The 22,169-nt window shown below is 39.0% G+C and overlaps 1 protein-coding gene across 1 annotated transcript; it reads right to left on the bottom strand.

The window, feature by feature from the left end:
• Positions 1 to 334: 334 nt before the first annotated feature.
• Positions 335 to 21,890, bottom strand: acsl3a (acyl-CoA synthetase long chain family member 3a). Its single transcript, XM_088011705.1, has 14 exons — positions 21,416 to 21,890; positions 17,830 to 18,007; positions 14,152 to 14,261; positions 13,624 to 13,762; positions 11,644 to 11,794; positions 10,226 to 10,349; positions 9,195 to 9,266; positions 6,325 to 6,464; positions 6,054 to 6,226; positions 4,774 to 4,848; positions 4,180 to 4,371; positions 3,834 to 3,948; positions 2,903 to 3,060; positions 335 to 2,820 (listed from the first exon to the last, which is right to left on the bottom strand). Exons 1-14 carry the CDS (start codon positions 21,788 to 21,790, stop codon positions 2,663 to 2,665), a joined length of 2,160 nt encoding a protein of 719 aa, XP_087867831.1. The 5' UTR covers positions 21,791 to 21,890; the 3' UTR covers positions 335 to 2,662.
• Between the last annotated feature and the right edge of the window lie 279 nt (positions 21,891 to 22,169).

Genomic DNA, 22,169 nt, shown 5'->3' with positions numbered 1-22,169 from the left:
TGACAGGTGTTATGACATGTTTATGAAAGTGTCAAGACAGTCTTATTCAACCCCCTTCAAATAAAGTGTTACCAAAAATTCTATATGGCCACATCCTATATTTATATTTCTGTCAAAGAATTGTGTATCAAACGTTTTTTTTGTAAAAATATATTTCAGCTCAACGTGTTTGACAATTAGAATGACTTATTTGTGTTTTCTCCAAATGTGATGAGGTGCAGTAGTCCAGAAATCTTGTATTAGTTACGCTTTTACATGTGTTGAGCTCCATAGAAAACATTTTTTTAAAATTGATTCAATACAACCATTCACAAAAATGACATTCAATCGTGTCTAGATTCAACACAAACTTTATTTAATTCATTTGATTTTATTTTTCCAACAGCAAAGTGGCAAATAAATAATTGGATGTGCTCATGTTATGAGGCAGGCCTCATATAAAGAGGGAGTGGAGGTGCTATAGCAGCCATTTGCTTTCTCTACCTATATATCCACAAATCTGTGTGTGTGATCAAGTATGATTCAAGAATCAGTTCAAAACAACAAAGGCATGTTTTAGAATCACCAAAAGGCAACATGTGGCAATCTGTGAGGAACATTGAAGTTGGGGTCTGTGCAATCCTCTCTATGTTGACGAATTTGGAAAGCAGCTTCAGCCTGAAGGCAAGCATGACACACTGTGTGTGCTCTTCCTACTCAGGGTTTACACTGCTGCCTCCTTGACTCCTCTACCATAGTACTGTTGACATGGACATCACATCTCCAGTTGCAGAATTGCCTGGCTGGTTTTCTGCACACATGATCACAGCAAGGCTACGAACGTTGAAGCGGTTTTTATGAGTAACACCTTGACTATTTTAAACCTGTATTATGAACCCTATTATCTGCTGCTCACAGTCTACATTTTCCATTTGTGCTACAGGTTGAAAAACTCACAACTTCTCTTAGCCCCATATAGCAGCTACCCTTCATGCCTAATTTTTGGTTTGGTCCTCCATATCTGGGAACTTTACTTCAAAAACACTAAATTTAACCAAACATCTTTGGTCTAGTTTCTAGTGCAAATACTTTAGTACACTTGAAATTAAAAATCAATATTGACGACCGTATCTATTAAAAGCAATTTGAAAATGTACTTGTTATCTAGCTTTGTCTTAATTCAAGTGTACTCAGATGTTTGCACTACAAACCAGACTAAACATACTTGGTAAGATTTAATATTTTTGCAGTGTTTAATGCAGGAGGAGTCATTCAAAATGCTTGTTGAAATGCTTTCCGTTCCGGTCAGAGCAGCAGTGGGACGCTAAAGAGCGTTATGATAACCTAGTTGGAGCCCTGCCAGTCCGATGGAGATATGGTGATATTAGTGTAGCCATTCAAGCTCAAATTCTCAGTTGACTGTCATGGATGGGCTACCGCTGCTGCTACCAGACTCCTTCACACTGGACCCTGATATGTTGCCATGGCAGCATAGAAACAACACAATTACATCCTTGTGCTATTTCAAAACAGTTTCTTGCTCCATATACTGAGGAGCACATTGCTCCTGCTCTCTTCAAGTCCAGAAAAACAGTCTGCCTCCTGGTTTAGTATATTTATAATATCTAATTTTTGTCTCAGTCTGGTGTAAGGAGTGTCCTTAGGTGACACTGAATCCAAATTTCTCTGACCCACACAGGGCAAAATTCTGTGGCATTGCTTGAAACAGAATAAACCATGGAAGGCAAAAGCTCTACTTTTACTGGTGTGTTTACAGTCCAACCACTTCTCCACGCACATTGGGGAAGCTTGATTCTTTTATAGTCCTGTTTGAAATCTGCTGCCTTACTTGGGCAGAAATAATACATTTTCCTGTTGCGATCAATTTTTCAAATACAGCGACAACTAAACATTAACTTAGTCTGTTACGCAAGCATTTTCCTTACTCTCCCGAAAGTTGTTTTCTATCGCTGTAAGAAAACCCAGGAGATTAAACAAATGTGTATCGTGTTTCTTTAAATTATGTAAGTTTTCTAATAAAGGCTCAGGTCAGATACAACCGTTACACAAGAAGAACGTTTCTGATTTTTTACCAACCTACTCACATTTGCCCTAAAAAGACCTTGTGCTTTCTGTGTCAGAACGTTCTGTTGTCACACGATCAGGCGGAGCCACAGTCGGACTGTGGGTGGGAGACAAAATAAACCAAGACAAGAAACCCAAACAACGTGGAGACAAAAGGAAAATGAACAAAAACGTTAACTGCCTCCTGACCTGCAGGATAAGCAAAGTCAACACTGGAGGAAGCTTAATTATTAAGTTAAAACAAAGAATATAATTAAAACAAACCGATTTTATGAAGCAGCTGACATGAATATATTTAGATCAGAGTTCAACACCTGCTCTGTTTTATACCTCTCATATGCAAGAAGAAATATTTCACTGAAAAACTTTTTTTTTTGGAATTAAAAAAAAAAAAAAAAATCAGTTGCCAAGATCAGAATCTGCAGGTTTCCTCATCAGCACTTGTCCCGTGATTCATAACACAATCATAGAGCTACTACTATGGTTCAATTAGGTCATTGAGAGCTCAGAAACATTATGATTCTGTGGCTGCAGGTGAAGGAGTGAGAAGTAGCGGCGAGAGCCGCTGAGTCAACCGGTGATCTGCTGCTCCCGGTCGTTATTTTCCACCGTACATTCTCTCAATATCGTCTTTGTAATGCGTCTTCAGCTCCTTGCGTTTGAGCTTGAACGCATCGGTCACCAGTCCCGTCTCCGGCGTCCAGGGGTCTGGGCTCAGACGGATCTTGCGAGGAATCTCAAAGCGCTCCAGTTGGGCTGCGTTGAAAGGAAGACCATGTTAGCTAGCAACCTGGTTAGGTCCAGCCCTTATTGGAGGTAGTCTTCAGGTTGCTCTCACCTGTCAGTGCAGCCTCAGTGATGACCTTAAGAACCAGCTCCTCCATGGCCTCACTGTTGCACAGTTCCTCCCATGACCCCCGGATACCGTACTGGCCAGCCAGAGCCAGCAGCTGCTTCTGATTGGGCACCACAAAGCCAATCACGTATGTTTCATCACTGCAAAGCAGAAGGGTCACATGAAGCAGTGTTGAAGGGAGATGGAAAAAAAAAAAACACAACAAAGGAAAAAGGCCCTCGGCAACAGTATAGTGGGCCGAATAAGGTGATGGAGCCACAAAGATATGCATGCATGTGCATTATTCCAGTGGAATATGTGTCCTTATAAGGAGCTGGGAGCCACACATGCCAGAAGTGAGTGTGAACAGATTGTTGAAACTTCAAAATATGAAGGAAACACTGTGTTAGAGAGCTGGATAAACACTGAAGCAGCAGAAATATGCTCAGAATAAGAGAAGCTAATCATCACGTTCCTGTTGTGCTTTGCAAAACTATTCAGACCCTCTAACTTTTTTATATATTTTGTCAACCCGAAACTACAAACTTCAACGCATGTCATGGTTACTCTGATACTCCAGGGTAAAATCCAAAGTCCATCAGTGTTTGATTTTATTTTAGTATAAATTCAGCTGTTCACTGAAGGCCTCGTCACTGTTAGACAACAGTATCACAACATTTAACGGCCTAGTTAAAGCCCAATCCTAACTCAAAACTTAAAAAGTTGCTCACAGATGCTCCTCAACCAATCTGACTGACTCTAAACTGCCTGCAATGACCATCACCAAAAAATGCAGCTGTACTTTCAATATATTATACCTAAAATATAAAAACTGGCATGTGACATCATATGACCTGTGATATTTTGATCAATTCATTATTTTATTATTACAGTGATGTTTTTATTAACACTATAATGTTTCATCAACACAAACCTGTTGGCATAAACACAGATGTTGTCAACCAGAGGGCAGTTCTTCAGCGCGGCCTCCACCTTTCCCAGGGAGACGTACTCTCCCGCCTGCAGCTTCACCAGGTCCTTCTTACGATCTGGAACGCAGCACAGGGAGCAGCTTGTAACATGTGCACAAAGAAACTGAGAGGTGTGGGTCAAATAAGCTGATCATTCTTGGCAGAATAATAAAATCTGATTGGTTAAAAGCTTTACCACCACTCCTCTATCTAAGAGTGATGAAGTATGTGTTCATTTCTTTCATAAGGAGTGTCTAATCAATTCCTCGTCTTCGCCGCACTCCCCGGCTGTCGGGCATGACTTCTCACCGATAATCTTGAGACATCCGTCTTCGTGAATCTCTCCGATGTCCCCAGTGTAGAACCACCGCTGGCCGTTTTCATCGACAAAAAAGTCCTCCTGTTTTTTTGCCTCGCAGTTGTAATATCCCATGGTGACATTAGGTCCACCAACAAGAATCTCTCCCCTGGGATGAGGCCTGTCAGTACTTCGGTAACCGCCTGAGGACAAGGTGAAAGGTCATCAGATTTGACATCAGGACTGTTTGCTGCAAAACATTTCCTATGACAGTGATGAAGATCATGGTAGCATAAATTTTCATTTTGTTTGCCGTGCGAAGAGAGCAGTAAACTCCAGTTGATGCACATTGAGATTCAGCAGAGCACCATAAAAATAAGTTATGAACCCCGACGTGAAATGATGAAAGTGGGAAGAGAAATGTGGCGTGGCTTCCTTACAAGGTTATGGAGAGGCTGCAGGGAGCTTTCCTACAGGACTAACAGCCAAACTAACCTTGTAAATTTGGAAGGGAGAGCTGGAGAGACTGGTAGTATATTACAATCTGCGTAAAAGACAGGATGCACGATAAAGAATCATAAGGACAGCCTGTCAGTCCCACTTACCTTCCACCCAGTCTTTGAGCTTGATCTCACAGCAAACCAGCGGCCCTCCCACTCTACCAGTGCTGTAATCCCAGTCTGAAATAGACAACAGGCAAACAAACATAATCAGAAAGCCCACAAGCATCGAGGTCCTGCATTTATTGCCATGGCAACACGACCTCACTTGCCATGGAAACCTCCTCCCAAAGGAGCTGTTACAGCGTAGTGCTTTCCTGACTCAGATGACCACAGTGAATGTGAGTGGCAGTGGGCTGCTGTGTTGGTTTAGTCTTCCTGGGAAAGCCTGATGAAATTTCTGTGCTGAAAACCAAAACACTGATGGATCTCTGAGAACAGATCTGATGGATAACTGGTTATGGAAATTAAAGAGAGGTTGTTTTGTGTTTGTAAGAACCTATGAGATAAGTCTGGATTTTTGGATGGAGGGGGGTGTGTCTTCACTTTTACCAAACAGGATGAATATATTTTTTAGCACTAAAAACTAATAGAGAAAACATCAACCCTTTCGCTGCAGCTCCAGCTCATGCTAGGCCCAGTTTTTCGTTTTCTCTTGTCAGTTTAGAGAATCTGCTGAAAAGAATCTGGCTTTTATGAAATAGTGACAGGGGAGAAAATACAGCTGCAAAATGTTGCATCTGATGTTCACCACTAAATGGAATAGCAGTAAAAAAATGCTTTAAATCAGAGCATTTTCTTCTGCTAGAATGATCCAGTTAAAGTCCAATGGAGAATATCTTGCAGCACTGTTGATCATTCAGTGCAACTGTGTGAGTAAATGGTTGCAAGTCCTTATGTTGGACTTACTCCACCCGTTCAAGATCCCCTCACTGGCCTCTGGTTATAGACATCAACCCACCACTGACCCTGAGTGACCAGTTGTAGTTGGTCTAAAGTAATAAGAAGCCATGTTCCATAGGTCAATATAAGAAAAATGTATGTAATATGAGAATATAACCTTTGTCAGTCATCTACTAGAATAAACCCTGAGCTCACTGACACTAAGATGAGAACTGATGAAGCTAATTACAAGGCACTGTGTGGAAATGCAAGCAGTCAGAGCGGAAATTTGTAATGTTTTTATACATCTGTGCTTTTGTTACATAACTCCAAGAGAACAATTTAGCTTGAGGGTAGAGGTTATCTCCTGAGGGCAGGGAAGAACAAACCCTCATCTCCCCTTTCCGTTGTTCCATTTCATAACAAATGCTTAACAAATCTAAAGTAATATGAGGTAAATGTGTGAATAAACAGTCTGGACACCGAAAGTCATTTCCGCTTACGTTCGCATATCGTCCCGGCACCACAGGTCTCTGTCAGGCCATATCCCTGACCCACTGGGCAACATAAACACACATTCATGAAGCGCTGTGTGGCGGCAGAAAGTGGAGCTCCGCCTGACAATAAGACTCGTGTTCGACCCCCGAGCAGAGAACGAACTTTCCTGAACACAAACCTGTTGGAAACAGAAAGTAAAGAGCTCTGCTAGTGTTAAGCTTACATGTCCAAACAACCCGTTTGGCAGGACTACAAATCAACAGCTCTGCTACTCACCTGTCACACAGCGGTGTGCTGTATCCTTTTGAAAGCTGTTCCAGTTTGTAGTTATATGCTAAAATGAAGAGAGTTCTCTGGAAACTGTTCATCTCCTCCACCTTAGTCATCACATTCTTGTAGATGCGATCCATAATCTCCTGTAGTTACGAGACAGCAAAGAGGGGAAAGAAATAAATGAGACAATATAGAGCAGCACAAGGAGAAATTGCAACAAGACCCAAAAGTCCAGCTTTATATTGAGTTTAGGTTTCCATCCTAGCAGCCAACAGAAGATTTTGTTCCCTCCTTATATTGATTATGCAGGAGAAACTTTGTAGGCTAGTTATTGTAATGCTTCAAATATGGTCATCATATATATTACACTGCTACAAGTTAAAATGAAGAAAATTAAGGTGTAGACAGTTTGTGTCATCAGCAGTATTTCTCTTGAAACAGGAAAGCCAAGGAGTGCTTGCTTTTTATTTCCTCCATACATAATGCTTTAAGATACTTATTCTGTCTCTGGGTTTTTTTGCAAAATAACTGGGTCCCTCAGTGGATTAGAAATAGTACATGACCACAAGAAACAGAGAAAAAAAACCTAAGTTTCAAGAGAGAATTGTTAAATTAAAATCATGAGAACTCAAGTGTTTTTCTAACATCGACTAACCTCAACCTAAATCATAAACTTTTGCAACCTGATCAAATTGCTGAACTAAGTGATATTTAAGAAATTATGAAAGGATAAATTGCACTCTTTAGGAAAAGAGTTAAGGTCTTAGAAGCAATTGTCCAATTTGAAGGCACTAAGATGAGCGAAGAGTATTTAAATGTTAAATATGTGTGTAGTTGCCATGTGTGGAGCAGAAACCACAAGGGAAAACCGGTGGCATCACAGATGGATGAATGTGTGTGTCAGGCAGCTGCCACAGATTAATGAGATGTCATCATTAGGACTTGATAGATTTTTGTGTGTGTCTCAGAGTGGGATGCACGTGGCCAGGTTGTCGCATTGTGCAACTGCTTGGCTTGGTGTTCATATGGAAATCACACATGCCTGATGGTGAAAACCATCTTGATTCACAAGTCGACCAGAAGGGAGAACATGGAGCGACAACTGTTGTGCTGTTCGTCAAGCATTACAGAAAGAAGCCCATGACATCTGTACTTTTCATCTAAACACGTGTTGGACTTTTTACAGCATCTACATCTAAAGGGACAAAGCATAATGTGCTTAAAATTTTAATGCTCTTCTTTGGAAAAAATAGATATTGAAACAAGATTCTAATTGTTTCATCTCTAAATTCATCTAGTTGTATCATTTATAGCTTTGCTTTAAAATCACTGAGCCTAGTAAACCCTTAATGGTTGACATGGAAATGGAGCAACATGTGGACTGGTTTAACAAACATAAGATGCATTTTTCGAAATATAACTCCGTATTGTTTGAAAGGGTATTGCTTTCAATCAAGAACACTAAATTATTTTGCAGCAATGGCTGAGACTGATTTATTTGAATGTTTTTTTCTGACCAGCCCAAAGGTCAGTGACTTACAAAATGTGCCAGAAACACCAGTAATGAGCTCAAGAGGGTAAAAACACAAACAAAGCAGTTTATTTAAAAAATTACTACTTGTTTTTTAGCCAAGGGGATAGCTTAGGGAGCTGAAGTTAGCTTGAGAAGTTCAAAAAAAGTTCCCTTTTACTGAAATGGTAAAGGAACAGTAGAGTGTCCCTAAAAGCAGTTCACAGAGTAATTGGGGGAAAGGATACCAATAAAAAGTAATAAAAAGCAGCTGGTCCTGGTGGCTGTTTACATGCGTGTGTACAGCTGTGGACTTGAGAGAGGAAGTAGATGCAGGATCCATGCGGCGGCTAGTTGTTGTATCACAGCAAACAGTTTGGATGTGTGTGATTGCCGTGGGGAAAACCACATGGGGCTTTCTCACGTTCTGTTTACAGATGTGAACGCTTCCATAGACTGGGACCCTGTGGCCTTTACACCACCACCGCTGGGATATGTGGGCTGGTGGGATGCGTCCTCGTGACATGAGAGAGAGGGTGGTGCAGTGCAACAGCAAAATGGATTCAGCACTAAGACCTGATATGGTCAGCTTTAAGATAAGACGAGATATTCAAGCAAACAACACGAGGGTCAGTTTTGATCCAGTCCTCATGCAGTTTGGTATTTCATCCATCATATGAGTAAAAGTGTTCTTTTGCAGCAGCTCCACTCATTTATTCTTTTATATGTAAAACATAATATAGTCTTAATATAAAATAGTTAACTGGATAAATACTGAAGGGAATAAACTCCACATTTTGATTTCATTTGCTTCTTCACTCTCAGTCAAATGCAGGTTTTCATAACACTGCTCCTTCTCCTTGTTTTCCTTTCTGTCTCCGTACATTTTGTTCAGTTCAATGGTTTAATCAACTTTTTTTTTCACCAAAAGAATCTTACCAAAAATATCAACCGGTATCTTAAAACCGTTTTGTTAATCACTGCGAGTCTCTACATGGGAGTTTATGACATTTGTTGAAGCCAGTGAAAACAGCATAATTAGTGCAATTCTTCAAATACTGAAAGAAGTGCATCTTGGCATCTAATTTGATTAATTGAATAATAAAATGTACCAAAGCAGAGCATCACTGACTATAATAGGATTCAGAGTATTTACGTCATAGTATGTTTAGATAGACCCAGCAGATTCAGGCCTGCAGGGCTTTGGACACTAATATTCCTATGTGAGTTAATGAACAAAGTCTGAGAGAAATCTTCTTGTCCATGAACCCAAACGTAATCAATAACTTCAGGAGGAGTAAATGAAGGGCGGCTCCAGCAAAACGTAAGGCTTCCCATGTATGAAGCCAAACTCGTGACATACCGGGACAGCTGCCATCAGAGTGGGCTTTAGGACAGTGGTGTCTCCCCTGCTTCCTTTCTTGATCTTGGTTGACTGTGAGAAAAAAACAAATCCAGAAATGTTACAATATAAACTGATTAGAATAGATTTACTGAGTCTCAGCTAAAACAAGGTGAGCATTTAGCTCCATGGATACTTTTTTTTGAATAGCAGTGTTTTGTTTTATGTAAGAGAGATGTTTCTTATTATATATTCTTATTTTCAAGATGCACTGATTTGCATTAATAAATATGTATATCGCTATATAATAGATTGTATCAGAGGTGCACCGATTGCAGTTTTCTGGCCAATTGCTGATCTTTAAAAAGCCAGACCTACCGATAACAATTTTGTGTGTTTCCAATTGTTTTTGTCTAAAATGTTGCTCAATAAAACAACAATATATTCCTCCATTTAAAAAAATCAACATCTATGTCTCTGAAATCAAGTTTTCTTAAAATGTGACTGTTTCTTAAAGGCAAAACATCTAACTCTCAAGAGGAATAAAAACATATTTATTGTGAATATTTAACTGAGTCTGTCAGCTTTTTATTAAAGCAAAGGTTGAGTGCTGTCATGGAAACAAACAGCAAGCAACTGCAGTGCTTGAAAGTAACACATATCCTACCAGCTCACTAATTAAAGCCTATTAATAATACAGAAAATGATTTGCATGCAGTTTATCCACATATCTAAGCCGTGACGCACAAGCCATTTATGCAGCACATCACGGGAGAAACTCTAATGAGAGCCCCTTTGATGAGCTAGAATGTTGATTTTCATAGCTTTAATTATAATTAGACGGTTGCTATAATCTGTTACATCTAGCTTTGCACAGAAGGTTGTCTTAAAAGTTCAGACTACATCTAATTTTATGACAGTAGTATCAAACAAAGCAAAGAAATAACTAGTGTAACATTAACCCCAATTACGCAAATTGCATTTTGCTTAATGCTAAAAAAAACAATATTTCCCATCATTGACTGATTATCATTAGTGCTAGATGGTGTTACCTGGTCAGCAAGTGTTTGAGGTGAGGAATAGCCAATCCGGCAGCCATGAGAAATGCAGACAAGCTCTGCACACAGCTCAAGCACATGAGCGAGAGGGAGGTACCCGATGTAGGTATCCTCTTCACTGTAAACACAGAGACAGTGTTCTCCTTTAGAAAGTTATGTTAATTAAAGAAACTGACTTCATAAACCTTTTATGTCTTGCATACTGCTGTACCTTACAAATGAAATGGCAAATCTAGTAGGTTGAATCTGTTCAAAGCTTTTTTATTTAATTCAATATGTTATTGATACTGTCGATATGGATAATTATTTATTAGTTTGTATGTTTTAAATATTTGAAATATTCCCAAAACTGTGGCATGTTTTATCTGTTTTATCTCCAGTTGTTTTTTTTTTTTTTATTATTATTTTTTAGCAGTTATAAGGCACGGCAGTGAAACATGAAACTGCTGCTGCGCAGGTTACTCAGCAGGTTGTTTCTATGTTCAAGGTGAGGTGCAGTGTTATTTTATTACCTCACACAGTGTTTCGCATGCACAGCAAAAAAAGTAATTTTTTCACTTCTTACAAACTTTTTTATCACCATCTTTCTTCCTGCTGTCCTTTCTTTAAGGCTTGACTACTAATTGTTGTCCTGTCGGCTGTTTATTTGATGAATGAGCTTTTTTACTATGTGCCCTCTCACATTTTTATTTGCCAAAAATGTTGAACCAATGTATTTTCCTTCTTCTTCACAGCTATGCAGTACTTTCTGTTTGTTCTTCACATGAAATCTTAATAAAATACATTGATGTTTGTGGTTGTGATGTGACAAAGTGAGGAAAAGTTCACGGGGTATGTTCACCTTTGCAAAGTGCTGCACATGATTTGAATCAGGAGGGCGTTATCACTGTAAATTTATTTTATTTTCAAATGAAACTCTCTATGATGTTGAGAATGTAAACTCTCTAATCTTCATCCACTTCAGTCTGACTCCCTTTCACCCAGATTGTTCCTCCATTCGTGCTAGACTTCCTCCTGAGCACATTTCCTCTGGACTCCTATCAGTCCCAGGAGAAAAGACTTGGTTTATCTTTTATTGTAAACAATAGAGCTGCAACATACTGTAGTTCTGGTTGCTGAACAGTTTTTTTTATCTCCAGCATCCCCCTTTGAAATAAGCAACTGCAATTTGTCAACGGTGGAGTTTGCCACGTGGTTAGCAGATCGCCGGTTCGATTCCTGATCTTGATGTTTTGAAAAAGAACTTGTTTTATTATTGAAAATATTACTTCCAAGAGTTACCAATAATTTCTATTGCAGCAACTCAACAGAATTATTTCAATATATTGCAAAACTGATAATCAGTAAATCGGCATTCCTGATTCTTGATCTGATAGATGATGTATGATAGCAGATCATGATAGTATTAGTACCTCAGGTTGGGTATCCTCTCCGCCATCCCTGTGATGCTGGCGATGATGTTGCTATGGGAGATCATGACGCCCTTTGGAATGCCTGTGGAACCACTGGTGTACATGATGACTGCGATGTCTGAAGACAGAGGCTGCTTACGCTCAAATGTCGCTGCAGTGACAGTGAAGACACAAGCACATGACAGATTTGTGTTATGAAACAGTGATTATGTGTGAAACATTATTTACATCATTATTCTTAATTCAAACCAGCAACTAAAACCTGGAAGATAGCCACATTTAGCAAGAAAAACAGCCGTCTTTCTCCACACAAATCAGTGGAACAAACTGTATTTGTACTCTCTTCTTGCTCATTTGAGATAAAATCAAGTCCAGAGAACTTGCCAGTGATTCTGAGAAGAGCTGATTAATGGCTTCCTCCTTGTGAGCAGCAGCCTCCTGTTCCATTTAAGGATGAGAGATTGGGTTCAAAGACTTTACTGATCATCCTGCTGTCTGACTGAGCAGACTTGGTGCCGTCTCACTTATTCCTTTTTTTTTTTTACTCTGTGATGATTTTCTTTGTCACATCTCTGCCTACTTAACCATCTTCAGTCTTCTATTAGTTTCACTCAACAGTCTGTCCATCTAACCCTAAGTATTTCTCTTTTTTGATCTAATCATTTGGTGTTAAATTATGTATTATTATCAGCATACTCATTCACTAAATTGTGAGTAAAATCCAGTTGTTTCTGTTTTGTTGTTTTGAGACCTTATTACAAAAAGTATATACAGAAAAATACAGATCTTAAAAGAACAAAAAAAAAACTTGATCTATTCCGTGCTGCAGCTTTAGCGCACTAAAATATTACATGAATGGAAACTTTCTAGGTGAAAGAAAATGTATGTATGCAATTCAGAAACATCAAAAAACATTTAAGAGATAATGTATTACAAGTGTAATTGTCAATATATACATAGATCTTGAATTTTTTTCATGTTATTAAAGTAATATATAACCGTTTTTCCCCATATCTCCCTATTTGAAACGTTTAATGTAAATAAAAATAAGAAGTAAAGTTGTCAAAAAAATCAAACCGAGGATAAACATAAAAGAAGAATCAAAAAGCAACAACCATCTTTCTTCTCACTCCCATCATCAACATCTTATGTCATGTGAAGTTAACAGCGCTGTGTGTAAACATGACTCTCCCCCACATCCCAGTGTTCCCAACTCCCTTCCTAGTCCTACCTCTTTCTCCCTTTATCTGTCCATGACAGTAGCAGCTGGTCATGTTGTGGGTCAGCTGGCTCAAAGGGCTTCAATAAAAGCCGAGCAGGGTGAGGGAAAGGGTGGGGAGGCAATGAGTCTCACATCCGTCCTCTAGTACAGGACGTATGGTATCAAACTTAATCTGACACAGATGTCAGGACTTCCTCATTCACATGACCTTACATGACTCCTACCAATTCACCCGCACCCCAATGCCCATTAGAAACCCCATTATGTTTCGTTTGTTACATGAGCAACCGAGTCTGTAAATTGTCAAGATATTTTCTGAAAATGTTACCCAAGCGAAGCAGATTAGTGGGATTAAGTAGGATATGCAGAGGTTTTTAGACGGGTAACAGTAGAGAAAACAAGAGAAAACGTTTTCAGACTGTTTAACAGTAACAGGATCTTCTTCATAAGACGAATAGCCCTCGTTTTACTAGTTTGGTGGATGAAGTTTAACAGTTTGAAGCAGCTTCATGTTGTTCCTTGGAATGAGTCATGTTTACACATCTGTATGAAGAATAGAATAGAATAGAATAGAAATCATGCAGATTCACAGAAAAGTGTGCAGAAATCAATTTTTGCTTTGACATTAAAGTCTTTTTTTTTTGTCAAAAATGATCAATTTTGTTGATCGTGATTGATTTGTTGAAACAATAGAAAGGGAAAAACATCCATAAGGGTGAGTACTTTTTATAAACACTGTACACGATCACACAATGTACCTTTATCTGGTCTGGCTCCCAGCTTCTGAACAGTGGCCATGTTGTAGATGCTGATACCCCGGGGAAAGCCGGGCCATGTGGTCGGTGTGTTGTCCACTACGATGATGTGTTGCAGCCTTGGAACTTCAGCTAAGATCGCCTGACACACAAATACAAAGCAACAACAAAGAAATGCAACAACACACCTCTAAAGGCACAGAGACACGCTCCATTTCACCACCAACAATACTTCAATGTAGCAATTTCTGCACAAAGAAGTGTAGCAAATATTTAGACAGATAAAAGGATCTGTGATTAGAAACACATCCAGATGGCCACTATTTATAATTTTTGAAAATATCAAACCCACATTGCAGAGTTACACAGCGAAACCGGAATAGCAGTACATACAGTATGCTGTAGTTCTGCTCAGTCACGAGGTGTCACTGCAGCTGAAGCCCTACATCAGTCATCATCACCGTCATGGAGGTTTTATTCCTCTGTGTTATGAGATCTAATAAAAATGTTCTCATCTCTTGAAGCGCTAACCTGCAGTCTGGTCTCCAGGAGCTCTCTGCTGGTTATAATGTGGGTGACTTGAGCCTCATTCAGACCATGAGCGATGGCTGGACCTCCCAGGGTGGAGTACAGTGTGACCACTGAAAGATAGATGATCACCTAGAAGGTTAAACTGACCACAAAAACTGTAAGCACACTTCAGTGTGCTTACACATGAGGCTCAAACATGTGTAGAAAGTTTGTGTATCTTCATCACTTTCAGAAAGTGCATGTGGACCAATACGGAAATAAAACCCTTGACAGGAATGTGTGACGATGCACAATGTACGTGCCCTGAGTCAACACAGCTCAGAGGATTGGATTTGACCTCTTCCAGTCCACAAGCAACTGAGCTGAAGGACCACAAGCTCCCACTGCCTGATAAGCAATCTGTTGAGGATATAAACAGTGTTAGTATGTGTGTGTGGGGGGTGGATGTCTTAACTAAGAGCACACAGAAGACAGATTAATGGAATCTGTGCCTGCATGACTGCAGTTGCCTAACAGTGGAACTCAAAAATCTACATACCCCTGTTTTTGTAAAGTAAATAAAGAGAAGTTGAAAAATAATACTTATTAATAATATTTTTTACCCATATTATGTGACATTTATGCTGTACAAATGCGATGAAAAACCAATCAATCTGTAGGAGGGAAGGAGTAGAAAAACTTATTTGTGTAAGTATGCTCAGTTTTTTACGAAGACTTTGTCAAATCATCGTTTGAGTCGGTTTTAGTTCTAAGCTTCTTTGATTGGAGCGCGACAACTTGGCTTTGAAATGTCTGCCTCCTCTGCCTTACAAAACAACTCTATTCATTACTGGAGTCTTGTTAGAACGCACCAAGACATTTTTTTTTCTTTCATGAAGTAATTTTTTCTGATTTGGAAGGATACTTTGACCAACCCAGATGACCAAATACAAAACCCTCTTATGGTTTTAAACTGAAAACCAATACAAAACATAATTCAAAAATCATTTATGGAGAACTTGTAAAGGATGACAGTGTTGGTTAGAGGAGCCCAGGCCCTGTGAGAGAGAGGAGAGAGCAGCAGCTTGTCAAGTCTGTCAGTAACATCAGAACAAGACAGAAATATAAAGAACATAAAGAATAGAATAGAAAAAAGAACAAAATTGAAAGCAAAAGAGTGAAAGTGATTGGAGGAATCAACAGAAGACACAGAGGAAGTCAGCCTGACACTGTAACACTCTCTAACCCCGTGTTCCTCCTCTGACACACAGCACTTTGGGAAGCAGAATTTTCTGACTTCACATTTTTGCGTCATGGAGTCTTCTGCTTCCTGCGCTGTTACTACGCCTGTGCCTGTGTGTATGTTTGCATATGTGTCTGAACGAAGGCCCATGACACCTCCAGCCGTGAGATCCAAACACTCAAATGGACCCCAGATTAACACGGTTTTAGTAATACAGGAGGCAAACAGCAAGAAACAGAGAAGCACACACTGCTAATCGTAGCTCAATAAGATCTCAAGTGTTCAAAACTGATTTTCTTTTTTTCTTTAAAAGCTGTGCATGTGTTGCAGGCTGTATGCTGGCCGTTTGACGCATGTGTGGAATGCACACACACACACACATCCAGTGTTTGAGTTCACTGGGGGCCTTGGCTGACTCCGTGGTGCCTCTGTCAACATCAGATGCTCACGTAGCCCCTCTCACCCCTCTTCTGACGCCATCAACCCTCACTTGCCTTGTCCTGTTTTCTCCCCACTGTTGCTCTTTCCGACCCTTGACTCCTCTCTGTTCCCCTCGCCGTGTATTATAGACTGCCTCTGGCTTTTTCCACTGTCCCTGTGTTTGTTTGCAGAGAGAGCAGGGCCCTTTACAAAGATGCCTTCTCTGCTCATACAGACACCATATTTTAAAGGAAGCATGACAGTTTAATGGAGCCTAAACCACAGCACATGGACAAAATGAAAGTCACTTTGTGGACAATCAAAACAATTTAATGAAGTGCTGCTCACACTTACACTGAACACATAAACTAAAAGGCACATTACTCTTTAATACAGAACATATTAAAAAATAAATCAGCCCAGCATCCCTAAGGGGGGAAATTCACTGAGTGAAAAATGTTCTTATTTCGAAAAAAAATGTAACCTAATGTTAAATGATTACTTAACCTGACAAAACAAACCATTTCCGGTTACTAAAGAAATTATTGTGTTTGGACATTTATAGGATCTTGCATCTAAACAGTGTAGCCACAGCTGCTCCGGGCCAGGCTGCTATACAATCGGCACCATTGGGCCAATTTACCACCACCAGCTGGTCAAGAAATACCTATTCATCTCTTTTTATGGGAAAGGTTAGTTCTACTAAATATTTACAAAGGATGCAAGTCTTTGAGAACCATGTATTATATTTTTTTCTGCTGCCCAAAAAAATCCACAAAATTACAATGAGGTTTTTGGTTGCAGGGTGAACAGACAAGTTCAAGGATGAGTGCTTTTGTGAGGCACTGTGCACTCTAGAGACTCTGTGTTTAAAAAGTTACTTAGAAGAAGAAATATATGAGAGAGAGAGCGCAGAAAGGAGGAAAAGTAGGATATTTATGTAACAGTGAAGCAGAACGGACAGACTGACCTCCTACTGTTTCAGCTGGGCCTCTGATGTTATATTCTTTGCAGTGGAAACAATAACATGTGCAGATGTACAACCACACAAACGCAACAGAGTTCAGACGCTGTACTCTAGAAAGCTGCTTAGTGAAAAAATGTCCAACAGAGCAGCACAAGAGAAACACAGATACTCTGAAGAAGTAGCTGCAATGCTTTTAGTTAAAAGGATCCTCAGTGTGAGTAAAAATGAAACTCTACTGGCAGGTGCTCATTGTTTTGTTCGGATTCATTTTAATTCATTAAAGAAAAAAACAATTCAAGAGCAAACAAGAACCACATTAAATGGATGAGAATACAGGGAGTGTGGGAGGGGGAACTCATACAAAGAAAACAGAAACAGGAGATTCACTTTTTTACTTTTTTAGACATAGTTTGTCTAGTTGTCTTTACATTTTTAATTGCACAAAAATGAGTTGTTATTTTTGTTTAACGTAAAAGTAAAACCAAACAAGAATAAATTAATGTGACTGTCTACACATTATGGGGCAAAAAGAAGAACAAGTCACACTATGATCATTAGAGAATAAACTAATGATCATAAATAAACTAATGATCTACCACAATTTCATCATTGTGTTAGAAAAACATTGTAGTAGAAACAAGTGCAATTCATAGGATATTATTGAAAAGCTATTTTTAGAACTTTATCACTAAGTGAAACATATTATATAGATTAATTACAGACAGATGGATGTTTTTAAGCCCAATAAAAGTTTATTTTTAAAAACAAAACTGAGGGCTTAATGAAAAGCATGTTTAATACTTGTTTACAGTTGTTGTTTTCAAAAGGTATTTTAAATATGACTGTAGAATAAATCTTTACATTTCTCCATTTTAACCTTCAGTGAGTAGATTTTTCAATCTTGAAGCCTGGAGTCACATACACGATTCTTTTTCATTCTTAAATATGAGGCTAATTTACAATAAAGGTAAACAGTTATCTCTAACAAATCTGATAGCACTGTTATTTTTTGTTTTAGAAATAAAGACCTTATGGCTTTCTGAAATCTCAGCATTCAGAGTGAACTTACATGGGAAGTTGTACGCAAAGCAGGCCTGGGCAGCTATCAGCCACTCTGCTCGGGTTTCACAAAAGATGGCGATGTTGGTTTTCGGCCGCTGACCCAAAGATGCCAAACCGCTGCCCAGTTGAGTCGCTGCTGTCAGAGCCTCTTTATAGGAGAGCCAGCGGTACTCTCCAAGGACTACCTGCAGTTACCATACATGGTAGCGACAATAGACACTTACTACTGTGTTAATCCCCACACAGCATAGGCAAATGAAATTTAAACACATTGCATAAGACATAAAATATCCCTTACAGGTTACATGAAGTTGAAAGCAAATTCTCCCCCAGATGCCAGTAATGCCAAGTGGCTAATGGTGACCTTGTGCACATGCTTTAGAGTCGCCCAATTGTAGATGAATGTTGGAAGTATAACATTTAAATTTGTTGGAAAAGTTGTTGGAACTCAAATTGAACATTACCCAGAAATATAGATTCTGGGGGAGCCAATATGCCCTAATGTGACCTTCTATGAAAAAGCAAAACCAAAAACAATATCTCCTACTTAGAAGTACAGCAATACAAAAACGTGTCTTACTGAAAGCCTGAATCGATATAAAATTATGTGAGAGGGAGAAAGGCAGCATTTGGAAAAAATATGGGGCCCTTTCACAGATATTCTACCTTCTCTAGATTCAGATGACCACACCAGTGATATGAGCCCTTTTGGACCAGCTTCAAAGAACTGGGGCTTTGTCCTGTTGTCCTGTGCAACTTCTTCATTGAAAATATAAATATATTGACTGATGGACATGAGTGTTGCAAATGGTACGACTGTGTATGTGTGTAAATGCTTGTAAAGTGAGAACTATGTAGGCAGTATAAATGGGGGTGGGATGGGAAAGGAGGCTGTTTGTTTTTGCTTGTTTCCTTTCCATTTTCTTCTTTTTGTTTACTCTGATGTTCAAATTATCCTTTCATGGTGATTAAAAGGTTATACGTTTGTCTGTGCTCCAACTGGAAATATGTCCTAATGCTTACCGCGAACCAATAATATTAATAAATATAAATCTTAAAAAGAAACATGAATACTCCTAATAGTCCATCCTGCAGAGCTGAGATTTAAACAGGGTAAAAAAGCTAACCAGTTTGCAGCTGTCCAGCCAAATCCCTAACCTTGACAGAATAAAAACTGGGTCAGATAGTCACCTTTCAGCATGATACCAACCTCAAGGCTGCAGCTGAAACAACAATGCATGTAAGAGGTTTTGTTTAAAATGCTTTATTTTTTTTATAGTAAATATTTATTTCTTATATAATATGCAGGTCTAAAGTTTATCTTTGAATAATGGGATTGGCAGGGTTTTCAGAAATCTGCAGAATGCAATTTAATGACAAAGATCAATGATTAAGCTCAATAGTGTATTTTTAATAAAGCTTTTAGATTCTACAGAGTTCTATAAATTTAAATTTCATAAGATTGAGTTTTATTTAATTTGATCTTTAAGAAAGCTTCAGCAAGTAAGCTTGGAAAAAGCCATTCACTTAGTAGGTACTGTTAACACAAACATTTAAGCCAAAAGTTTCACTCTTTTTACCACAACAACACAATGTGCACTGAGTAATGCTCTTCCTCCAAAACCCACATTATAGAAACAAACTATTTTGCACAACTACTCTTCTGTCATCCCCATGCCCCTCCTCTGGATATTACCTTTAAACACCCACACTAAATGCTCACAGCAAACACCAGAGATTCCTGCACGTTTAGTGAGGTTATACTGACTCCTATTGGTTCATAAATGCTAGTGCAGACACAGACAGAATGTTTACTCATTAGAAAGGATTTGCACTCGCTGGATGGATTCAATGCCTGAGAAATAAATAGCTAAGGCATTTAGACTTGCAAAACCAAGTGAGTATTAGATGGATTAAAAGGATCAGGCTGGTGGGATTAGTGTTGGAATTCAGCGGTAAATCCCTGAACGTCAAAGTTGGGAAACCTCGGATTTGTGCTCACTTCACTGCACGCTAATACAATGTAAGTTTGCCTCCTCACTGATTTATTTTAATATTTTAAATTTCAGTATGAGTGACATTAACAACATGTTTGAATATAACAAAGCAGCAACTCTGTGATTATTTCACTAGATTAAACAAAAACAAACATTACACAAGAGATACTGTCTGTTTAGTGAGTCTGTGCCTCTCAACTCACAATGTAAACAGATCTCTAGAGTCTACTTATCACATAACTCAACTGAAATCCATAAGAGAAGATTCTCCCTGACACCTTTCCTTGTGATCAACAACTCTGTTCACTTTTATATTTTCTTTGCTGTTTTCAGCCATCCTTCTCAATACTAAAATAATGTACTACTTCATGTAAACCTGGGTAAACCTGAGAGTTTTCCAAACTAATCTACAGCGGGGACTCGTTCAATACAAAATTAAAATCAAAGTTAATTACAGCTCTATTAATTATTAGCTGATGCCCTATCTGAGGTAACCAGCTGTGATATTGATTCTAATGAAACCTGAAGGACAGTCAGTACAGGATGGATGTTGAGCTGTCGAACACTTCCTGAGTTTGTGTGAAGTTTGCCGCATCTCTGCTTGTTTTTTCCTGATACTCTGATTTCCTCTCCCCGTCTAAAGACGTTCATGTCTTCTTAAGTGCTGGCTCTAACCTGATCTGAAGTGTCTGTCGGAGCTGAGCTAGTCGGTCTCTGGTTTCTCATAGTGATGGGCCGCTGCCTGATTCAAAGTGTATCAGTGTCTTGCTGGGACATAATCTAAATCAGGGAACTTCAACTCCAGTCCCCAAAGGCCAGTGTCCTGCAGCTTTTAGATGTGTCCCTAGTCCATTCATTATATGGCTGAATTACATCCTCAATATACATTAAAGTTCTCCAGTGTCAGTCTAATAACCTGATTATCTGACTCAGGTGTGTTGAAGCACAGACACAGCTAAAAGTTGCGGACATGTTTCTGAAGATAAAAACAAGCAATAAACCTTCAAGGTAATTGGAGAAAACCTATGAGAGATTTGAATGTTTAAAAATCCAAAACGTAACCAGGTTTTTGCATTTTGCAGAGAAAAATAGTTCAATGTTTAATACTGATTTAAAAACACAACTCAAAAAGGTTTTGATTAATGTAATTATGAAGGAACAAGATTGAGATTTGCAACCTTAAATTAAGATGATACTAAGATAATTAAGAGAACAGTGCAGATTGCAGAGTTTTTCACAGCAATCTTTGATTTTATTTTATTTTTCCGTTTTTGTTTTCTGACATATGTACTGTTGAGTTGTTGTTTTTTTATTATTGTTGTTTCTTTATATTTGTTTACTTTGGGGACTAAGTTTAATGTGAATCTTACGTCAAATGTATCATTGTCACTTGTTTTTTATGTTACAAAATTCAATAAATACAATGTTTAAAAGATGTTACTAAGATTATCAGACAGATATGTGGTTAATGAAAACTCAGCTTCAACTACCTTTACATTTAATTTAATAAAATGTTTTTTCCCCCCCATATACCTTCACCTACTTCCATTACGCTGCAATTTTAAGAAGTTCCCGCTGCAACCACCTTCAGATTACCTTCTTGAACACCTTCCCGTTGCTCTGTCGCTCATCTTCCTCTGTAACTACTTCCCTCGTCCCAAGACAGTCTCTCTGCGGGAACCTCATGGCTGCGTACTCAAACATCTTATCCAGCGTATCCACTCCAGGGTGTAGCGATGAAAGGAGCCTTTTGGTGGCGCTGACTGCTCTGTAGGGTCCCTCTGAGCATCCTAGAACTGAACAAGCCTTAGGTCTCTTGGCCCGATCCTCCTCTGATCCATAAAAATTCTCATGGGATCTGGAGACCCAGCTGAGGAGGTAGGAAGGCAGGAAGGTGATTGCGGTGTAGATCCACACCATGAGGTGGAAGAGAAGCAGCAGCATGGGATTCAGGTCCTCTTTGAGCCTCATTTTGGTGGAGATGAGGGATGATGAGGTGAGGAGGAAGGCACTATTCCTGCTGTTGAAGTTCTCTGGCTTTATGCTGTTAACTTTGACTTTTCTTCTAGAGTTTCAGATTCCTTTACTGGAAGATAATGTCCACCCTGGTGGGAAAAAAATATCAAAGAGGATATTGATGCATAACTCAAGTTGTAAAAGGCTCTCTGGCTTCATTATTAAGTAGGTTTTAAAAAATCTTGACATAGACAAGATCCTAAGACATAAACAATCATTTATACCCTGTGCACACAATTATTACGAAAATTGTGATTTTTACAATCAATTTAATCACTGAAGAACTAGAGGGCAGTCGGTTAACCCAAAATAATAATAAGCCACAGGCCAGAAT

This window comes from Poecilia mexicana, unplaced genomic scaffold (genome assembly GCF_051168715.1).
Source record: "Poecilia mexicana isolate PSO_F unplaced genomic scaffold, ASM5116871v1 scaffold_13, whole genome shotgun sequence".
NCBI classification, from domain to species: Eukaryota; Metazoa; Chordata; class Actinopteri; order Cyprinodontiformes; family Poeciliidae; genus Poecilia; species Poecilia mexicana.
The sequence above is the reverse complement of the archived record's forward strand: the minus strand, read 5'-3'. Positions and strand labels throughout refer to the sequence as shown.

Bases quoted from the DNA above. Each gene is read 5' to 3' on its own strand.
- acsl3a (XM_088011705.1), bottom strand. From the start codon at position 21,790: ATGAGGCTCAAAGAGGACCTGAATCCCATGCTGCTGCTTCTCTTCCAC. The intron at 13,763-14,151 runs GTTAGCGCTTCA...TTTGTGTGTCAG, and splicing joins TCCTGGAGACCAGACTGCAG to GCGATCTTAGCTGAAGTTCC. The intron at 2,821-2,902 runs GTGAGAGCAACC...CTTTCAACGCAG, and splicing joins CACTGAGGCTGCACTGACAG to CCCAACTGGAGCGCTTTGAG.